Source organism: Crocodylus siamensis, chromosome 7 (assembly GCF_052110815.1).
Source record: "Crocodylus siamensis isolate JL-2025a chromosome 7, ASM5211081v1, whole genome shotgun sequence".
Lineage (NCBI taxonomy): Eukaryota > Metazoa > Chordata > Crocodylia > Crocodylidae > Crocodylus > Crocodylus siamensis.
Genome location: NC_143401.1, coordinates 20,133,008 through 20,153,911, shown reverse-complemented (window position 1 = coordinate 20,153,911; position 20,904 = coordinate 20,133,008). Strand labels below are relative to the sequence as shown.

Genomic DNA, 20,904 nt, shown 5'->3' with positions numbered 1-20,904 from the left:
CCTCTTGGTAATTTCATGGACTCAGCCTTCACAGAACAACATCAGATGCTGGTCCAGCCAAAACAGAACCCCTAGATAGTAGAAACGATAGACAGATCCCCACTCTCTTCAGGCCCCATCACCAGCAAGACAGTGCAACTAGGAGTCTCAATCAGTGATGATCACCAAGAATCTTTGTGTTGATCCCGTCCATTCCCCTCACTTTTTGGTTATACTGGAACCCCTTGGTTACCCCTCCACAGCTTGGACAGCTTCTAAGGGTTAAGGGAACCCTGTTTCAACTCACCTTGTGCTTTTGTTCAGAGGGGTTTCCCCAGCCAGTACCCAAGCTGGGAACAGGGCTGAAGATATCGGGTTGCTTGCACCAACCAAAGAAGATTAATGGCCAGCCTTAGCAGAAAATACATGTTCCCTAGACACTGACACATCTCTTCCTGCCAAGTACCAGGATTTGGCCAATGGGAAAGGAGCGGATCAACTTCCCCCACACAGCCATTATGACTGTGCTGGGGCACAGATTCCATTCAGTTGCATATATTAATTCTCTAAGCCACAGCTCAAGGTGCTTAAGGAATATATTGCAGAGAACCTCCATAAGGGGTTCATCAGGCCTTCTACATCCCCACCTGGGGCCCCATTATTCTTCACAGCCATGAAAGATGGCTCTCTCCATCACTGTGTTGACTGTAGGGCCTTAAACAGGGTAATAGTTCATAATTATTATCTCCTGCCATTAATGAATAAATTATTTGAGGGGCTGTCAGACCAAGATTTTTTTTTCATATTTGATCTGTGAGGGGCCTAAAACCTAGTCTATGTACAGGAGAGGGATGAGTGTAAGACCACATTTTGGTCCCACTGTGGACATTTTAAATACCTGGTTATGTCCTTTGGGCTCTGCGATGTCCCTACTACATTCCAACATATTATTAATTATGTAGTTTGATATATGTTGGACTCATTTGTTATAATTCATCTGGATGATATTTTAGTTTAGTAGTCTTAGACTATCCCACCCAGCATTCAGAATGTGTGTGCCAAGTCCTGCTCCAGCTTTGAGAGAACCACCTATATGTTAAGCTAGAGAAATGTGAGTTCAATCAGACTTCAGCTGAATTCTTGGGTTACATAATTTCCACCAAGGGCCTAACAATGGACCCCCATAAAATAACTGCCATCACTCAATGGGCAGAGCCATGCAATGTTAAAGGGGTCCAACAGTTCATGGGTTTTGCTAACTTTTATAGATGTTTTATCAAAGGGTTCTCACAGCTAGCAGCCCTGCTGACTGCTCTTCTTAAGAAAGGGGTACTGTTCAAATCGTCTCCAGAAGCCCAGACAGCCTTAGAGATGTTGAAAAGGGCTTTCACCTCTGCGCCCGTCCTCATTCACCTGGACTCCATGAAACCATTTATAGTGGAAGCTGACTCTTTGAGCTGAGCCATAGGGGCTATTCTGTTTCAGGCTTCCGCTACCCCAAACAAATTGCCCCCTTGTTCCTTTTATTCCTGGGCCCTGAGTCCCTTTGAAAGGAATTATGACATTTGGAACCAGGAATTCCTCATGATCACAGCAGCCTTCAAGGAGTGGGAGCACCTTCTAGAGGGGGCATACCACCCTATCCAGGTAATAATGGACCATAAGAACTTGGAATATCTCGAGGCAAGCCAGAAACTGAATTTGCAGCAAGTCTGCTGGTCACTCTTCCCATTTTAATTTCAAAATCACTTAGGAGCCAAGAACCAGAATTCAGATGCCCTGTTCCATAAGGATGAACCCTCTACTCAAAACCCATCACCACCTTCCACCATTCTCCAGCCCAAGAACTTCAATTAGGGAACTACTCAGCAAAGCCTCTTCTCAGCCATCCAAACTATCCTTGTAGATGACTCTTACTAAGGAACTGTGCCAATTGAAAAGGCCTCCCCAACCTGATTTTGGGTGTCTTGGGGGTTTTTTGTTTGTGTTTTTTTCAGCAGCATCTGTATATCCCAGATGGTCCCATAAGGTCAAGAATATTATGGCTCTGTCCTGACTCACCTCCTGTGGGACACTTTGGACATACTAAGACCCAGCTCTTAGTCTCAGTTCTCACCAGCTCTCACCATCAGTTCTGGTGACCCCAAATGAGCCATGAGATCAAAAAGTACATTTACTCATGCAGTACATGTGCCCAAACCATGAAACCTTGAACTAGGCTGCATGGTCTCCTCCAACCATTACGAGGTCCCACATTACTTTGGTCAGCGTTCTCAGTAGACTTCACTGTGGACCTCTGGCATTCTCAGAACTGCTCCACAATCATGGGCATGGCATGGCATGGCATTAACTAAAATGCCTCATTTTAGCCCTTCCCAAGCTGTTCCCATGGCCAGCAAAATGGCCAACCTATTTCTGAGATGCATATTTTGCTTACAGGTTCTCAGGTTCTCTCTGACTCTGGTTCCCGGTGTATTTCACACTTCTGGCATGGTACTGAGTCAGTTCTCTGCAACCAGATTGGCTGCTGAAGGTGCCACTCACCCCTTTTAAATACATCTGCAGTCTCAGGCTGCAGGTATGCCATTGCACAGCCTCAGTCTGTCCTGGCAATCCTTGCATTCACAGCTCTTTCTGGTTCTTGTGCCTTCTGACCTGGCTTTGGCTTTTCCTGCCCCTGGTCTTGGATCTACCTGGAAGCTCAGGGCTGGCTCTGCTCTGTCTGGTTTTCCCTGCATCCTGACTTGGCTTGGTTTCCTTGATCCTGATCTCAGATTTTCACTGGGTTTTGTTTTTTTAATTCTAAGACCTACGTATTATGTAAGACCCAAACAGAGCTCAAGAGGGGTTTAAATGGTGCATTAGCTTTGTGCTGTCCCTCCACACAGGGCAGTGCCACCCTTTGGGATTTCTCTATGAACAGATTTCAATTCTTATGAATTGGTTTCCTGGCCATAATTGTACAAGAGATGCCTTTCACAGATGTATTTAAATTTCCTGGTTATTGGTAAACAGTTCAGTCAGTAATGTTCAACATTCAATATCTGATCTGTGTGACTAGTCACATCAGTCATGTTGTCTGTTTCTTTTCCTCTGTTAATGTGGACTAACCCAACCAGGATTAGTGCCAGAAGCAATTATTTGGGTCTTGGAATCTCTCAGGGAGCAAACAGAGAAGGAAATGGAACAGATCTAAGAATTTTCCATTAGCATTTCAAATCTTTTCTTCCTCACTTTCTGAGTTCACAACCTCCCCTCCCCTACATCTATATAGCTGGGCTGTAAGGTAGTAGAGTTCCTTCTAGGCTGAAAGAAAACATTGTTCTGTCAAAGGGTTACAGAAATAATTTCTCATCTCATTCTTAACAGGTAGCTATGTGTATACATCGCTCTCTCTATATATGTATTTCTAGTTACAATCAGAACCTTATTTGATTCATTTAATCTAAAGTGTTCCAGGGTGCTGGCAAATGTAGTTTGTAAAACTAGCTACTGCATCACCTCCCACTGCTTTGTCTACATGTCAGGTGCACAGATTGAGTTCAGTGGACTCCATTTGATGTTGCACTGCTGTTTGCCATCACTAAGAGTATGAGTCACTGTTAGATTGATGACATTACAGCCCCCAGAACCATCAACATGGTTTCACAGAATATTTTCCTCAAATGCTGATCTTGCTACATCACTCTCTGGCCACATACCCAGGCAGCATCTGGAATGGGCACAAAGTATCTTTAGGCAAAGGACCGTTCTGGTGTTTAAACATCCTACCTCCACCCTGCTGTCCCGTCTCACTGCTTCTTGTGTGAAGTGAAAGCTCAGTTCTTTGCTTGAAAAAACCATGGACTCTTTCTCATTTTCTAACTCCCCAAGACACAGAACTACTATATAACCACGGAGAACATTTCCAGCGCAGATGCATTTGCTCTCTCACAGATGTGTAAAGTCACTCATGAATAGCAACATTCATACAAATATCCATGCAGACAAAAGCAGCCCCGTGAATAGTCACAGAGAAATGAAAAACAAGATTTTAACAAGGTCAGGTTTAACCAAAATTCAGCACTGATGAAACTATTCAGAAAACATCTTCCTCATTATTCATCCAGCTGTAATTCACTTTATAATAGTCTCCTTTCTTGATTAAAAATAAATTATTTTATCCAGTTGATTCACAAGATTTATAAGACACATCTGTGTTAACAATCATGGTATTTTTGGTAGTCAAAAATACTGTTTTAGTGGTAGCTGTGAATGAGTTGCGTTTTGAATGGACACACAGTAATGTCACCCTTTCTTATAATACACAAGTTTACAATGTTGCAAGCAATTCTCATATTTCCTTTATGATGAAAGATTTGTAAAAGCTAATATCATTCGCTTTTTCATGCCTGATGCTAAGATATGGTTGACTAAGTGAACAAGGATAAAAACTGCTTTTAAATTTCTCTTATGCAAAGAAATACTTCATAAAAAAGTAAGTTGTATGAGTTGCTCTAAATCCAGACTAAAAGAACTTATGCTGCAGCACTGTATTTTTCCACATTATAGTCTAAATAACATTTTGATAATGGCATATCACTGTGTCATAGGGGCATTTTTATTTAATTGTATTAACAAAAATAAAATCAATCCACAGTACAACAAAAATAAGAAAATATCTATGTATGATACAGCTAGTCACTTTCTTTACACAGAATTCAGTCATGCACTCTAATAATGAATAGATCACATTCAGATAATGGAATCTGTCGCCATATTTCAACTCAATTTCATTTTTAAATGGCAATAATGCTAATATTTCTGTCCTGTGAGATGCAATGTCTATATTGCAATCAAAGGGATTACTTAGGGTATTTCAAAGTTGCTTCAATCCTGTCTGTTTTCTCCTTCTCAGTGATCTACTTTAGCTTTGATTTAGTTCCACAAATAAAAGACTGACAAAAAAAATCTCAGTATTATTCTCACTGTCTTCCTATTGCCTAGAGAAATGAAACTCCCTCTCTCTGGTACCAATTATCTTGTAATAAATGGTAACAAAAGCTGTCAAGCACCATATTAAGCAATTTTTGTGGCAAAGATTGAACATAAGGCATAGCTTCTGAGCTAACTTGCATTCAACTACTGAGCTAAGTGTACAGTCATAATTGATTTTTTCTAAGAAAACTTAGACTGTGTATCAGGAAAAACGAACTGCATTTAAAAAACCAAGAAGTCAGTTATCTCCATCAAATATCTGTTGGTATCTGTCTCAGGCAGCACATGCTTGATAACAGAATAAAATCACTAAAATATTTCCAGCAGCTACACTGAACTATTCATTATAACCTCAGCTCTTTCATTTGCAGATTGGAAGACCTAGGTGGTGTTTTGAAAAAGAGACAGTAAGAAAAGCTTCTGGCTTAATGAGTTAGCCAGGTGATCCCTTCTGAAAAACATGGGCTTGTTTTTATTAGATGTCAGTGGGTGCATCTACATGAGACGCTTACTGCGCATTAGCCTAATAACCCTGTGCAGTAGCCTGGTGGTTAAAAATCGTGCTGATAGCCCACTGCACAGGGTTATTAGGCTAATACACAGTAAGTGTCACAAAATAACCATGCACCAGTGCTACTGTACAGTAACTAGAGTTAGTACTTTATTAAGCAACTGCTAAACTCAATGTGGAGTATCTAATGCGCATTAATGAGCATGTAGATGCCTTCACTAAAGACATGACTAGGTAAGAGAATGTCCTTCTAAAGTAAAAGGTGATGAGCTCCTAGACAAAAGCATCTGAGCCATCATCTCTTTTGTTGCTATGCTGACCCCACCAGCTCTGGCTGCGATTAGAGACTGAGCTTGTACCTGCGGCAAGAACTTTAAAGCAAGAGTAAGTATGGAAACTAGGGAAAGGGCAGCCTGCAGCGGGGAGACGGGTGGGTTAAAGATCTCTCCGTGGATCCGCTCCTAGAGATGGACCCGCTGCGTCCTGGGCTGCGCGCGGGCAAACCCCGCTCCCGCGCGGCGCGGGGAAGCGTCGTTTTTCCCCAGCCCGGCCCCGCTCCCGGGAAGTCCGGCAGGACCCGCGCGCAGCCTCTTCCTTCCCGCCTCGAGGCGGGCGATCGCGGGGGAGCTCGGCGAGCCCACCCGCCGGGCGCTGTCCCCGGGGTGCCGGCTGCGAGCCGGCCCCGGCCCCGGCCCCTGCCCGCTGCAGCTCCCACCCCTCCGGCCCCGGCCCGGCCCCAGCGAGAGGCACGCGCGGCGGTCCCAGCCCTCCAGCCCCGGGCAGGGGCAGCTCTCCCCGCCGTGCCCCGGGGAGCGCCGCTCGCTTACCGCCGCCGCCGCCGCCGCCGCCGCCCGGCCGGGAGGGAGCGAGAGCGCAGCGCTGCCCCGCTCGGCGGCGCGTCCCGGCTGCTGTCACGGGCGGGCGGGCGGGGACACGCGCGGCGGCGGGGCGGGGCGGGCGGAGCCTGGGAGGGCCCCACCCCGCGCCGCACCGCGCCGCTCCGCCCCCAGCCCCGGCGCCCCCGGCTGCCCCAGCCCGCCCCCCGCGCTGCCTCTCCTCGGCGGGGGCCGCAGGGCAGGGCAGGGAGGGCAGGGCGGGGCGGCTGCCCCCGGGGGGCTTCTCTCCGCGCCTCCGACAGCGGGCCCCGCGCTCAGGCCCCTCCGGCCGGGGGTGCCCCTTCCCCACAACCACCCGGCCGCACCCCGGCGGCTCTCCCCCAGGGTGGCCCCCAGCCCCTTCCTCCAGCTCTCCCCCCGTGCTGCCCCCAAGAAAGATCCGTCTGAAGACACCCATCTCCCCGCCCGGAGCCGGGTCCTCTCGCCCCTCCCGCAAAGAAAACCCTCTCCCTCGCTTTTGGACGGGCCCGCAGCTGCCCCGAGGATGGCCAGGGCCAGGGCGCTGTGGCTCCGCGGATCGGGCGCTGAGCGGCGCGGGGGGAAGGAGCCCCTGCCTGCTCCTCCGCCCGCAGGTAGATGGGGTCGGCCGAGGTGTTGCCTAGGCCCTTCCTGCCCCCGGGTACCTACGACCTCTGCCTGACTGCAGCACTTCGAGTCCCAGTGCAGGTATTTTATGAAGTACAGAAACGCCACGTTCCCCACGCTAGAAATGCTTTCGAATAAAAAGCCTCGCGGCGCGAGTGGGGCTCGCAGGGTCCAGGTGAGGGGCCTGTGTGGAGTAGCAAACGATTTCTGGCACAGCTGGTAAAATATAACCATCAAATGTCTTGTCAGAAACAAATATTCCCCGAAATCTGGACTAGCAACATTGCTTTTGAAAGATGTCGTTCCATATAAATGCCTTTAACGCCTGGTAGGAAATTCTTATGAACATGTTGACAAATGAGATAACCCGGGTTATTTGATTAATGTCCATGTAATCTAAATATTGGCTTGTATTGGGAAAAGAAATGTCAGTCTTGTAATGCTTTTGAAAGGACGGATTTTGTCTACAATTAAAGAGTAATCTTATACTAATAAAGGGAGTGAATGTTGTACACGAAATGTGTTGAAGGGATTACAAGGGATAGATCAGGGCTCTCCACTTTCTCTAAGAATTCGGATCGAGCAGAACAAGGGTCCTGACGTCCAGAGTAAACCCAATTTGGAAACAGATTCAAGTGATGTACAAAGCCATTATCCGGCCTCACATCCCCCATCGGAGGTGGGCTGGCTTATTTTAGGATGAGCTCTTGTACTATTTCTTTGGAAATATCTTCTGGTTTGGGGCTCATGAGGTAAGCAGAAACTAGCAACGCGCGTGCAATGCACAACAGAGCTGTATGCTGGTACTGCGGAGATGCGAATAGTCATCCATATAAAATTCCCACCGTGGGCAAAGAAAATTAGCTGAGATGATTTGTCTGGGTTTCACGCTGGGATCCCGATCCGGATTTTATTGTCAGATTAGCTGATGGGATTGGATGCAGTTGGTTTGATTTTATTTTGAGCAATGCATGAGCAAATGAACTTAGGCGTTCTTGTCATTTTCAATCGCAGCTACTTCCAGCCCCCCCGCTGCGGCCCCCCCGCTGGTGACAGACAAAGGGTTAGACGCCGTCTCACCTACCCACTGTAACGGGACTGGCAAGCTCGCGGGATGCGTGAAACAATTAGCTGAGCGCGCTTCTTTGTGCGCATGCCGATGTTACGCTTCGCAAAAAATGTACCCTGGTTGTTTTGGTGGAAACAGCAAAATATGAAACAAAAGCTACAGCTCTGCTACCAGTGGAGCCAGAATTAAGTGAAACTCTTCTCCATGCTGAGCCCGGGTACACCCGGTATTTTACGCCTATAAGCAAACCAGTGCTTGACAACTCGGAGATGTCTGGGCGCGGGAAGGGGGAGTCACTTGGAGTTCCCTTTTTTTATGTTCAGCAGCGGGGTCATCCTATTCTCACCTTCAGAGAAGCCCGGCAAGGTGCACCATTGATGAGCCAGGTGGAATAAATATCCACTGCAATTCAATCTGCTCATGGTCTCTGCATGTATAAAAGAGCAATGGCCTGAGCTGTTTATGAAGGATCCGAAACGTTTTGGACCGCAGTTCTGTAAGAAAAATGGACAGCGGGCCGCAGCTGCTTTTTAGTCTCAGCACCTGCGCTGGGATGTAGCCACTGCCTTCTGCAAAGCAAGCCGTAAATTCCTTACCCCTGTATCTCCATGTTCAGAACCTTTCCTGCTCAATAAATACATACATACATACATACATATATATGTGTGTATATATATATATTTGGGATACATGTGTATTTTATGTATATCCCATATATACATATATAATCATATGATATATAATAGATAGATAGCTATGTAATGCATCTTATATGTGTAGTATATACAGTGTATCCCATATGTATGCTAGTAAATATATCCTAGTGTATATAGTAGGTATTTATCGAGCAGCAAAGGGTTCTGAAGTTTTTTGCACTTTATTTTAAAAAGCGGAACGCTTGGCCTGTGTGTATCCGGGGTCTGTTCCTGGCCTGTGGTGGGCACCGTTATGTGGGACACTTTCGAAACGCTTGTGGCAAGAGCCCTTCCCCGTCCCGCGGGGGAGCAGGGCCGTGGCACAGGCAGGAGTGGGCGCCAGCGAGCGCCGCGCGGCCCCCGGCTTCCCGCGGAGGGCAGGGGAGGTGTCTCGCTGCCCTGAAGCCGCGTGCTCATTTTGTGCCTGTCAACATGTGGCTTTCCTGTCCGGGCTGAGGCGGCCGGTGCAGGGGAGCCGTGGGGCGGCTGGGCAGCTGCCCGCCACAGCCAGCCGCCTCTGGCTCCCTCGTGCTTTGCCGAGCGCCGGCCGGCGCCGGCCGGGAGGGAGCGGAGACGGGTCCTCAGCTGGAGCTGCGGCTCGGGGCTCGCTGCCGGCGGCGGCTCCGTGCCCGCCTGGGGAAGGGGCGCTGCGGGCTGTGCCGGGCCCCGCGCCAGGGCGGGCGGCGTGTGCGTGCCCCGCTGAGCAGCAGCCCCCGCCCTGCGCTTCCTCCCTCAGCGCCGCCCAGGCCAGCCGGCCGAGCCGGTCAGCGCAGGCAGCCTCGTGAGCCAACAGTCCTTGCTCCCGGGCCAGACCTCCCTGCGCCCCGCACACAGCCCCCGGGGCTTGCTCCCGGGGCAGCCTCCTCCTCCCCGCCGCCTCGCCCCGCTCCACAGGCGCGCGCATCTCCGCCTCGAGGGGTGAGGCCCGCCCGGCGCGGGCGCGGAGGCCGCGCGGGAGGTTTGCGGAGCGGGGAGGGAAGCCGGCGGCGTGGCGCAGAATCGCAGAAAGTCGCCTGGGCTGGAAGCGACCCCGGAGGCTAGCCCGACCCCTGCTCAGAGCAGGGCCGTCCCCAACGACGCCAGCGCCATCATCCCCGGCTGTGCGGGGGCCAGCGGGATCGGACCCGGGGCTCTTCTTGTCACCCACGGGAGGGAAACAGCCCAAGGCCCCTCCCGTCACAGGCCTCCCCTCCTCGCGAGGCGGAGGCACGAGGGCCGGTTGCTTTTCGAGCAGCCACCGGCCTTCAGCGCCCAGAGCCGGCGCCGGATTCACCCCTGGCGGCGAGCCGCGCCCGGGCCGGGGGCCATGCTCGGCTCGGGCCCCCGGGGCGCTGCCCGCTCCTGCCCTGGGACTCGAGGCAGTGGGCCGGAGCGGGGTGGCCGCTGGTAACAGTTACTCGGCCTTCAGGCCCCTCCTCCAGCTGGAGGCGAGGTTGGGCGTCGCGGGGACACCGTGGCCCGCGCTGTTCTGTCAAGCCCGTAAAGCCGGGAGCAGTAGTCGCCTTCCTCTCCCCCGCCGACACACACCTGCGCACAGGCATCCCTGCCTCCAGGGCGGTCTTCATGCACCGGCCTGGGCGCCGCGGGCGCCCCTCCCCAGCCGTGGGCAGAAGCGCGCGGTTTGAAGCCCGCAGCTCCGCCCTCCCCGCTGCCCCGTGCGGGACGGGACGGGACAGTGCCGGCGTGGCCGGGCCCAGCGCCGCCCGGCTCCAGCTCCGGGCCCAGCAGAGGACCCGCGGCGCCTCGCTCGGGGCTGACAACAGGGAGGAGGCGGGTCCCGACCCGTGACGTTGGCGGGGCAGCTGCGGCCGCGCTTGCCCCCGACGTGCCGCCGCGGCGGGCGGACTTGCCGGCTGCGCTGCCGAGACAAGGAGCGACCCGGGAGGCCGGGCTGCCCCGGCCCGGGCCGCTTCACGACACGTGTCGCGGTGGGGCGCCCGGGCATCCTTTCCCCTCGAAGTAGGCAGCTGCAGCTGCGCGGCCCCTGCCCCTGCCCCAGCGCTCTTGTCTCCGGGGAGGTCTTAGAGCGGATCCTTTAAGAAAGAAAGGAAAGAAACAGATGCCACGTCCCGCGGGCCGGGGCAGGGGAGCGCGGGGACGTTGCCGAGCACTCCAGAAAAGGTGGCGGCGAAAGGGCCCGTCCGCCCCGGCTCTCCCACGCGGGAGCCGCACGCCAGGGCCGAGCCGTGGGTCGGGGGCCCGCGGCCAGCTCGCCCCGCGCTAGCCCGGAACAGGAAAGTCCCGGCGCAGCTTTCCCCCCGACCCTGCCCCTCTCCCGCCAGCCCCTCCCTCTCCCGCGGAGTCCAGGCTCCTCGCGCTGGGCCAGCAGGAAATGGGGGCTATCGGCTAAAACCAGGCTCCTGGCGCCAGGGGGGATGGGGCCTTAGGTAACATCCCTCCCGGGGCCCGGCCTCCCCCCGCAACTCTGAGCGTGCCCGAGGGGACTTGGGGTCACCGCTGGCTTGAACACGCATGTTTCCTATGAGATCATAAACTTTCCCCCCCTCCTTGTGCTTCCCAACAGGCTCCGGAGGCTGCAGGGAGCGGGAGCGGGAGCGGGGGCGAGCCGGGGGAGCGGAGGAAGAAAATGGCGAGTCGCGGGAGCAGCCTGGCTTTTCTCTGCCTCCTGCTGCTGGCGACTTGGAGCCGGCCCTGCGCCCGCGCGGAGCGGGAGGACGAGCCGGAGCAGCGCTCCTGCCACGGCGCCTTCGACCTCTACTTCGTCCTGGACAAGTAAGTGGCAGCCGCGGTGCCGAGCGGGTCTCCCCTCCGCCAAGGCCGGCGGCCGCAGCAGGGAGGCGCCTTTCCCTCCGCTGCTGCTGGAGGAGCCGGGCCGGGTCGGCGGCCAGCGCCGGGCAGCACGAGCCGCACAAAGGCAGCCCTGTGCGGCGCGGAGGCTCAAGGCGGGGGAGCTACAGGTCCCGCAGGCACCGAAAGGGATCTGCGCCCATCCGGGGCAGCCTGAGCCAGGCATGCGCTCCGCTACCCCTTGGGGAGCCTGGCCACCGCTGGCTGTCACCCGTGGCACTTGGCTACTTAGTTCCAGGGTGCCGTTTGTTGCTTTGAAGAAGCCAGCGTTTGCTCCTAGCAGTTGTTGTTTACAGGCTAACACCAACTCATTGAAAAAGAAATCCTTAGGGGATTGGGTAACCTGGATGTTTGCAAGAGTTAGTCAAAACGTGTGGCCCAGCACTTTCTTTTTATAACCTGTAATCTTAATTTTGAGAATAGCCTCTGGGCCTGGCTACACCTGAATTTGCAGGCGTGTTTTAACAAGGGGTGGCAAAGTCAGCTGCAAATTGGAGTGCAGGCACTGCGCAAGGCTTTGTCAGAGGACGCAGAGTTTGTGCCTAATTGTGGGGAGCTTGAGATTCCACCCTAGGGTGAAGTTGATTGATTCCCCCTGGGGAACAGATTTCACAGCTGTTAGTCAAGTGCCTTAATAACATGGGTTAAAATTTGACTAAAATGTTGTAATTTTTCTGTGTGAATTTCACCCACAAACCAGGTGATGACTTTGTCTTTTGCTGCTCCCAGCTGTGTGGCAGGTTTTGACCACCAGGCCTTGTGCTGAGTTTTGGATGGAGCAAAAGAATTCTTCAGCCCAAGCAGGCAATCACTTCCCTTCTCCAGAAAGAGAAGGTTTCATTAATAGAGACTTTTGTTCTGAGAGCAAAAGGCTGCAAATACCCTCAGATACTTGAGATTTCTTATGGTTTGAGAGACTGAGGGCCATTGCAGGGTGTGCTCTCCAGCACCTGCCCTCCACATCAAATCAATATTCAACAAGATTTTGAAATGTTATTTTTATTGTTGTTGTGTGATCTTTGGCTCTTTTAAAGTTCTCAGTAAAAATAAATATGCATATTTGGGAATGGAGCATTATACTATGTAATTTCCTTGCCTGAAATGCCATTGTTATATCCCTTTTGTCATAATAATGGCTCTTACATAGCAGTTTTAATCTGTAGGTCCTAACGCTCTTTAAAAAGGAAGTTAGGATCATCTACCTTCTCACTCTCTGCTTTACAGACAAAGTGACTTGCCCAAGGTCATCCAGTACACCATCAGCAGAGTCCAGGTGTTCTGACTCCTAGTCCACTACCTAGTCCACTAATCTACATGGCTTCCATAGTAGATAGCTTACAGATCTTGCTTCAAGTGGTGTTTACTTTGTAATTTGGATTTATGTTACAACTGAGGCTCCAGACTTGATTATGAATGAAGTTACACTGCCATCCAGTCATGTTGCTATTAAAGTCAATGGCAAAATTCCCACTGGGCTTTTGTACATGCCACAAAATTGGCCATTAAAGTGGCTTAAATGCCCTTTTGCATTGCTTTAATGGTGCGGCTGTTTACCTTGGTGGTGGTGTAATGATGGATACAAACAGGGGCGGAGGGACTGCTGGGGGACTGGTGCTTATCTCCACAGCTGTGGTTCCCCCCAGGACCAGCAAGACCGGATGCCTGAGGGTGGGTGCTGCTTCGGGGGCACTGCCGCCACCACAGAGGAAAACACTGCTACTCCCCTTCTTCCCCTCAATTCCCCCCTGCAGCTCAGGGACTGCTCGGCTTGCAGGCAGCTCTCCTTCCCTTCCTCTCCTGCCACCCGAGAGGCAGGTAAGGATCAGGCCTAACACTTGTGTACACGCCACGGGGGTTACTTCACCCTAAATTGAAGCAGTGTTTTTAAAAACCCACCGCTTCAATTTAGGAAGAATTAAACCGAAGTAAACCTCTGTGGCGTGTACAAGTAGCTATTGACCTCAGTAATAGATTTGCCCTTACATTTTGCAAGACTTTCTAAAAGTTCTGAAAGTAGAGCTATTTGATGCAAAAGCTGCAAGAAAGATAATTTGGTCATTTAACGTTAGAAAGTTAGAAGTACTTTTTTAAGGTCTGACCTTGCTCTTACTGAAGTCAACAATGAAATGCTGATTGGCTGGTTGTGTTAGAAGCAGAATTGCTACTCTCAAGAGAAACAAGACACCCAAGAGAAAGTAATTTTTTTACACCGCACGTAACTTGTAGAACTCGGTCAGAGGAGACTGAGCTTTAGTTCAAAGTGCCCTGCCACCATTTTTCAGCACAGTACACTGATACACCTGATGCTCGGGAACTTTTAAGTGGCACGGCTCTCTAATTAAAGTGCCCCTCCCTCCCACCTCCTGGAGCATGTCTCTAAATGCCCAGTTATTAAACAGAACAGTCAGAGATGTATCCTCTGGTATCTCCAAACCAATGATGTCAGGGAGGGTAATGAACGGGGAACTGATCACTCTAGATATATCAGATTCAGTGCTCTCCTAAAGTATCCACTATTTGCCACTGTCAGAGACATGATGCTGGGCTAGATGGACCACTGGTCTGACCCAGTATGGCAATTCTTGTGTTCTTGCATTCTACCAGGGTGATATTTAAGTGCCAGATATTAGAAGCTATGGAATCTCTGCTGTCCATGCTCTGTAACAGAACTTCCTTGAAAGTCAGTGGAGGTGATGCTTGAGAACTAAGGTTGTATTTGATCTTAATATTTTTATGTGGGATTGGTGACATGACAGTAACATATTTTTTGACAGAGATGACAGATAAGAGTGGATGGACTCTGGGTTTTGGACAGCTGAATAAGAGAGAGCCCAGATAACGTGAAACAGTCAGCTATTCTGAGACATAAATATGAATACTGGAAGCCAGGATGGTCAATCTGAGGCAGATGAATAAAACTGAAAGTGCAGCAGAGATGTTTAGAATTATATTAATACAGCTATGTATCACAGGAAATTTCTGTTTCTAATTTCCAATGGGATAAACCCCAACAAGATGCCGCTGCAGAGACTATATGCCATGGAATGTCAGTGTCGCATCTTATGCAGTATAACAAGGATTGCCTCTCTCCATTACTGCCTGGCCAGTTTGGAGTTCAAGGCATCTAATCTTAATTAGATGTATAACAATGGGCTTGAAACATTGCCATTATGAAATGTCTAGGCTTGAGTTCTGTGCCCCTCTGGGGCTTTTTCTGGCTGAATGACAGGGCTTATCTGGGAAGTCAGTCTGGGTGAAGATGAATGACTTTAAGTCTTCTGTTGCTTTACTTTATTATCTGATATCAGGAAAACACAGATTGGAAGAAGGCAAAAGGTTTCTTCCTTATCCATGCTTGTGCTGTATATTATTGCAGTGACTTTATCAGTGCATGATTTTCTTCATTCTGCCAGCTGGAGTCTTCAAGAATCTAATCCTAAAGACATTAGCTAGAAGGGGGGAAAAAATCATGCACTGGTGAAGTTATTGGTATAATATATGGTGCCAATTAGAAAAAAGAAACTTACTGAGTTCTTGCAGTTTTCCTCCTTCTGATGTAGATCTTATCTCTGTGCGCTAAGTGTGTGGGGCAGGTAGTGTCTGAGCATTGTAACTATATCAGTATGTGACTGCTGTCATGACACTCAAGGAAGTATACTGAAGGGGGAAACTTTTGTAGGACCATTGGGGTGGTCAGATGACACAGAGCAGATTAGGGTGTCCATGTCCTTGTGGATTCCTACCTGGATGAACATCTTGAAGTTAACATAGCTGGAAAACTGATGGATACAGTGGCTGTTGCTTGCCTGCTGCATCTTTACTATCCTGTGCTACCATCACATCACTTAACAAACTAAAAAGGATTGAGCAGGGTAGGTTCTTGCATGGAAGCATGTAGGGGTGGTATTGTTCTGTTTCAGACTGAACCAATATCCTACTGTAATCTATGGCAAATGATGTACGACTGAAGTAGACCTCTTCCAGATTACAGGTAAAGCTGAAGTCCAGACTATTTGTCATTCTAAAACTTCACAGTCATTTTATGAAGGGCTTGTGTCTTAACTCCCATATGCCATCCACAATACTCAAACTTGGGGACCTGAAAAGCTAGCGAGTGGCCCTGATTAGCTCACAATTGCTGTGGGGACCTAGGAGATAACAGGGTTAATCTCCACTTTTATTTATAGCTACATAAGAAATACTCATTTTAGAGGTACTGAGCACTTCCAATTTCTGGTGAAGTCAATTGAAGTTGTGTATATTTAGGAACATCTCCAAAAATAAGATTTCAACCCTTATCCTTATAAAGACAGAGTAGTGTTGAAAAGGCAAACTAGTGGCTCCATAGGCAAAATGTCTGTTTTTCTCCCACTAAAAATCCTGAGCCACTTAGGATTCACTCCCAACTAGTTCAGTCCTATGAACCTAGTGCTTAGGTTCTGTGAAATCAGCTGCCTGCCCCTGAAGCAGATCCTCGGCTGAGCCATCAGGATGATCTCTGGCAGCAAAGAAGGTGTCCTCTGACACATGAGAAGCAGCAGCCTCTAGTGGATGCTCTCCAGGGTCTCCTGTTTTTCTAATCTAGGCTCTCTCCGACCTTAGAACTCACCCATGCCACACGAATTGGTTTGTGTTTGTAAAGCACTGAAAAACGCTTGCTCCTGCTCCCATTGACTTAAAGAGAAGCAGGAATGGCTTCAAGAGCCAGTGGCTTTAGGACTAGTGACTCCCAGTCCCATGGTTTACTTAGACCAACAGTTCTCAAGTGGGTTGACACAAGACCTTTTGAGGGGTGCCACAGTGTTCAGGAAGAATGGTCCCACACGCCTTTTGCACAACTGGATTAGTCTAAAGCAGTTAGGAGCGCTTAGTCTTACTACAGACCTTCCTGGTTAGATCCCTCATGGTGTCTCCTGGAAAGAGGTGTACGGAGAAGGTGGAACTGTCTCATGGACCTCTGTTTCTGGGAGGAGCATGAGGGGAGCAAGACCAGGAAGGCTGCTGCAAGACAGGCGGTGCTTGGCTGCTTTAGACTCAACTGGCCATGTACTGAGGTATGTGGTCCACCTGTTGAGAACCACTCAGGTAAGCTGAGGCAGTACAACAGTCTCTCCTAACCAGGGATGCTGCCAAATAAAAAAAAAAAAAAAAATGATTTAGGGGCACCTCAAACCTAAAAAGGTTGAGAACCACTGATTTAGACAGTAGTCCCTTCAAAAACTTCTCTAGATGGTGACAACCCTTTTATTAACAGAGCTCAACCCAAGAAACTGGACTTTTCTGCTGTATCAAGAATCTCATGGAGAATTGAAGACCCTTCTAGCTCACCTGCAAACGTTTTGTATGTGGCCAATCAGTGAACTTTGACAGTGCTACATGGTCTTGCAGATCTTCTATAAGGTCCTCAGCAGAGTCCACCATGCTGGGATGTGTCTATGGCAAGGGGACTCTATCACATTCGGTTTAGGGGGGGCAAGTACATGAACAATTGTTTCTCCATTTCATCTCAAAATACTGAGGGCTGGTCTGCTCAGGTGTTTGATTGCTTGTCTTCATTTGAATCTTATTAATGTCATCAGTGTTGCCTTCTCCTCCCTGGCATTGCTGTTGGCATCCAATTCTTGTTGATAATTGTGCTGTAGAGTACTTGCAGAGCAAAACATTGACTGACCTCTAGTGTTATCAAATTATAGGAACTCCTGGAAACATCATTATGATTATCTATCAGTGCAGCAATTATAAATTCTTATTTTATAAGTTTTTTGACTCTGTCATGAAAATCTGCCCCTGGCTAACACTTGACATGACAAGTCTGAGCCACAGAATTATTTGTGTTTTTACTTACCAAATGCACAAGAACCCTTCTGGTTATTTTGAGTTCTGTGATGAGAGAAGAGATAACAAAAAAGGATTTGAGGTTTTCAGACATACAGGTGCTTCTGTAGTGGCTTGCCTCGGACATTTAAAAAGTCATCATTAATATTTTAAGCAAAATTGAGTTTGCTCAGGGTTGATGACTTTTGGTTATGCACAGCACAGACAACAAAAATGTAAGCTTCCCTTCATGTCCTTGCCAGGGCTGATTAGTCCCTGTTGGGGATGTTTGTTTCATGGGCTCACACCCACCAAATCATTTCACGTAGGCTGTGGATCATTTGCACAGAAGTCTGTTCAGTAAGTACTACCCTGCATCAGTTTAGAGTTGATAACCTCAAGGCAAGGGCCCCAACCCCTGATCAGTCCCCACAGTTATCCAGTTTCTATGCTATATTAATAAAAAAAAAGAAATGCATTGAAAATTGCATTGTACATGTCAGTAAATGCAAGAAGTCATTGCTTCTTTTCAGATGCTCTGGTTGAATTTAAAGCTCATGAAAGATGGATGAATAGCACTATTTTAATTGCTAATATCTAGAGCAGGCAGGTACGATGGAGCTTTCTCAGACTCTATGGACCTCTGCCCTTTTATGTCTCTAGAGCAAGGGGTTTATAACAGACTCTAGACTTCTCTATTTTAGATACTTCTGGAAGCTTCCTCTTCACAACATTGTAGCTTGATTGTTATTCTATGTGTTTGTTTTATGCAGTGAAGTATGCGATCTCCAGATTGTCCTTTGGAGACATGCAGATACCCCCCTATTCTTATTGGGGGCACTTAATGCACCCAGACAGGGTAATCAGAGTTGCTCACAAGCTGCACCATCTATGTTGTTGAAAATCTTGGTCTTCCTTCACCTGTGACCTTAATTGGAAAGGGAACTCCACCCTTCCCCACTGTACAGGAAATCCCTCATTCATCATTTCAAGCAGAACCAAAACTTGGGGTCCTGATGTAGACAAGGGCCCATTGAAGTTAAGCAAAATCTTAAATAAAGGGAGCGAGGTTTATTTACAACTCACATGCAACTTTATTGTAAATGCAACTTTACATTTCTGAAAATACATATAACTTTCATCTGTCTGTCTAATCATCCAATCTCCTTTTTTGTCTCTTTCTGTTTCCTCACATTACCTCACCTCATCGTTTATGCCATCTGAGTGTCTGTAGGAAAAATTCTTATGGTTATGATAGCATAATCTGCTGGTATGTTCCTCAAAACCCGTTCTTTCTTGTGGATATATTGCAGCCTGTGTTTTGATTTTAGGTAAGCAGGTACCCGCAGCAAGCGTTTGTTTTGCTTTGGACATCTCCTATTATTAGAACCAGGTTGTACTTAATTGTGTTCTGTTTGATACTACACAGACAGGTTTGCCTTTTGCCAGAAAAGTACCATTACAACCATAAAAAGACCTTTAAAAGAAAAGCCAAAGAAAATCAGTAATTAGTCATTAGTCTAAACAACACACTGCTACTTAAAAGGGAAAGAAAAAGTGATAGCAGTTTGTCAGTGAGTCAGCTGTAGTATATTTACGTATATCAATATATGTAATACCTAAATGGCCTGGTCTACATCCAAAGAAATAAATTATAAGGAAATATGTGGAGGTAAGCAGAAAAGGGGACAAGCCACAGTTTTACTTTATCTAAGAAAGAATATGTCTGTAATCAGCTCAGAGCAAAGTGCTAGGCCCAGCCAGTCTCAGTATCAATCCCTTGATGCTGCTGGAAAACAGGCCCCACCTGAAATGAGCTAAACTCAATACCCTGGGCTCAGCTGGTGCTAACTGAGCGATCAGGACAGCCAGTCCCCTGTGAGGCTGTAGCCAACAGGTCTCTCCCACTCTAGCCTTTAAAAGCAAGCCCCAAACAGCAGCAAGGTGTTTGAGTAAAGATTCTGGTGTTTATTCCTGACCATTTTGCTACATGCAGGCCCCAAGCATGGAGGACTTGGAGGTCAGATGTTCCTTAGTCTCACGTGCCCCTAGCCAAAAGGCTGAAGGAGCAAGCTTCCATCGCCATACATTGTGTAGCCGAGATCCTTGCATTTGGAGGCATTTGTAGACTCTTGCAGGGGTCAGCCTGCCTACAGTGCAAGGGACTGGTCTTCATTCTCTAACTGCGCTGACTTATTCAAGGCGGAGAAGGTGGTATCTTGGGGCTTGCATGCAGGATGCCTCCCATGGATTTGGGAGTAGCTGAAGCACCAGACTGGTGATGAGTCTAGGAGGTAGGATACTTGTCGGTGGGTGCACCACACAGACTTCAGAGTTAAATTCAGTCAAAATTTGGAACTTAATTTGAAACTGATTTATCCCTGAGAACAAAATTGGGAAAAAAAGAGAGACCATTTTGCAATTTCTTGATTTGGCTTTCCTATATTCTGTCTTAGATTCCTGACTCCCTCTGGACCCAGGTGGTTCTGGGTTTTGTGTAATTAGTCATGTGACCTTTCCAGACTGCCCATGCCCCAGTCTCTAACAATGTCAGACTAATTCTTTTCCTTTTATGAAAAAATAATTAACTTCTTGGATGAGGGCAATGGATTTAATTTATTTAGATGTAACCAAAACTGTTGATCCTGTGCCTCATGGGAAAATTATTGGCCAAACTGAAAAAGATGGGGATTGATACCACAATTGTGAGAGAGGAGTTGGCTCAAAGGGTAAAGAGAGTTAGTTACATGATCAAAGAGCAGTTAGAAGTGGTAGTACTGATCTTAAGACCCTTCTTTTTATATGTTTATTAGAAACCTTGGTCCTGGAACTAGATGTATCATGTAATTTGTGGGTGACACTAACCTGTAGGGGTATTGCTAAAAGGGAAGAGAGCCTATCCAATTCAAGATAAAATGGCTACAAACTCATTAAAGAAAAAAAATTAGAAATCTGTTTCCAGTTTCTGGCTATCAAAGATATAAAATTTGGAATGGTCTTCTGAGCAGTGTAACGAGGGCAAAGCACCTGAGTCGCCTTAAAATCAAACTTGTTAAGTTTATGGAAGGGATAGTGTGACACAGTTCTTGGTTCAGTGATCAAAATGCATAATATGTGGACTCAAAGGGCACATCCACGTGAGCACGCATCTGCATCTTGCAGCATCTCAAAGCCCTTTGAGACGCTGTGAGAGGCACATGCGGAAATGAGAAAATATTCCCTGCACTGCAAATTTGCAGCACAGGGGCAAAATTAGCCCCCTGGATATTCAGGGTTGGGGAAAAAAAAAAAACATGGCAGAAAAAAACAGAGCAGGGCACGGTCCCAGGCCATGCCCAGAGGCAACCAGAGGCTCGATCCTGCCAAAGCATCTCTGTGGTTGGCCCTTTCCTGGGTGCTGAAGCATATTGCCTGCAGTGACTGGGACTTGGGCTCTGTGCCAAGTAAGTAGGGGGTGGGGGGAGCTGGAGGAGCAGCGGGACTACTGAGGGTGCGGGGGACAATGGAGGGGGCAGCTTGGGAGGGGTGAGTCCGCTGGCGGCCCCCGCTCACCTCTCTGCTTGGCTCCAG

The 20,904-nt window shown here is 48.7% G+C and overlaps 2 protein-coding genes across 4 annotated transcripts in view; one reads left to right on the top strand and one right to left on the bottom strand.

The window, feature by feature from the left end:
• Positions 1 to 6,365, bottom strand: part of ZNF488 (zinc finger protein 488) — a 46,223-nt gene extending 39,858 nt beyond the window's left edge. Inside the window, exon 1 of one of the 2 annotated variants that reach the window (XM_090057387.1) lies at positions 6,304 to 6,365. The gene's annotated coding sequence lies outside the window, so the exon portion shown is untranslated. Of the gene's footprint in view, positions 1 to 6,294 lie in introns of both variants that reach the window. The other variant, XM_090057388.1, reaches the window with a different exon arrangement.
• Positions 6,366 to 10,400: 4,035 nt separating this feature from the next.
• The window catches only part of ANTXRL (ANTXR like), a 94,419-nt gene continuing 83,915 nt past the window's right edge, over positions 10,401 to 20,904 (top strand). The window contains exons 1-2 of one of the 2 annotated variants that reach the window (XM_090057286.1): positions 10,401 to 10,671; positions 11,237 to 11,445. In XM_090057286.1, the coding sequence (XP_089913412.1) occupies positions 11,300 to 11,445 (146 nt within the window). In that variant the 5' untranslated portion in view covers positions 10,401 to 10,671; positions 11,237 to 11,299. Of the gene's footprint in view, positions 10,672 to 10,971; positions 11,100 to 11,236; positions 11,446 to 20,904 lie in introns of those variants that run through there. The other variant, XM_090057285.1, reaches the window with a different exon arrangement.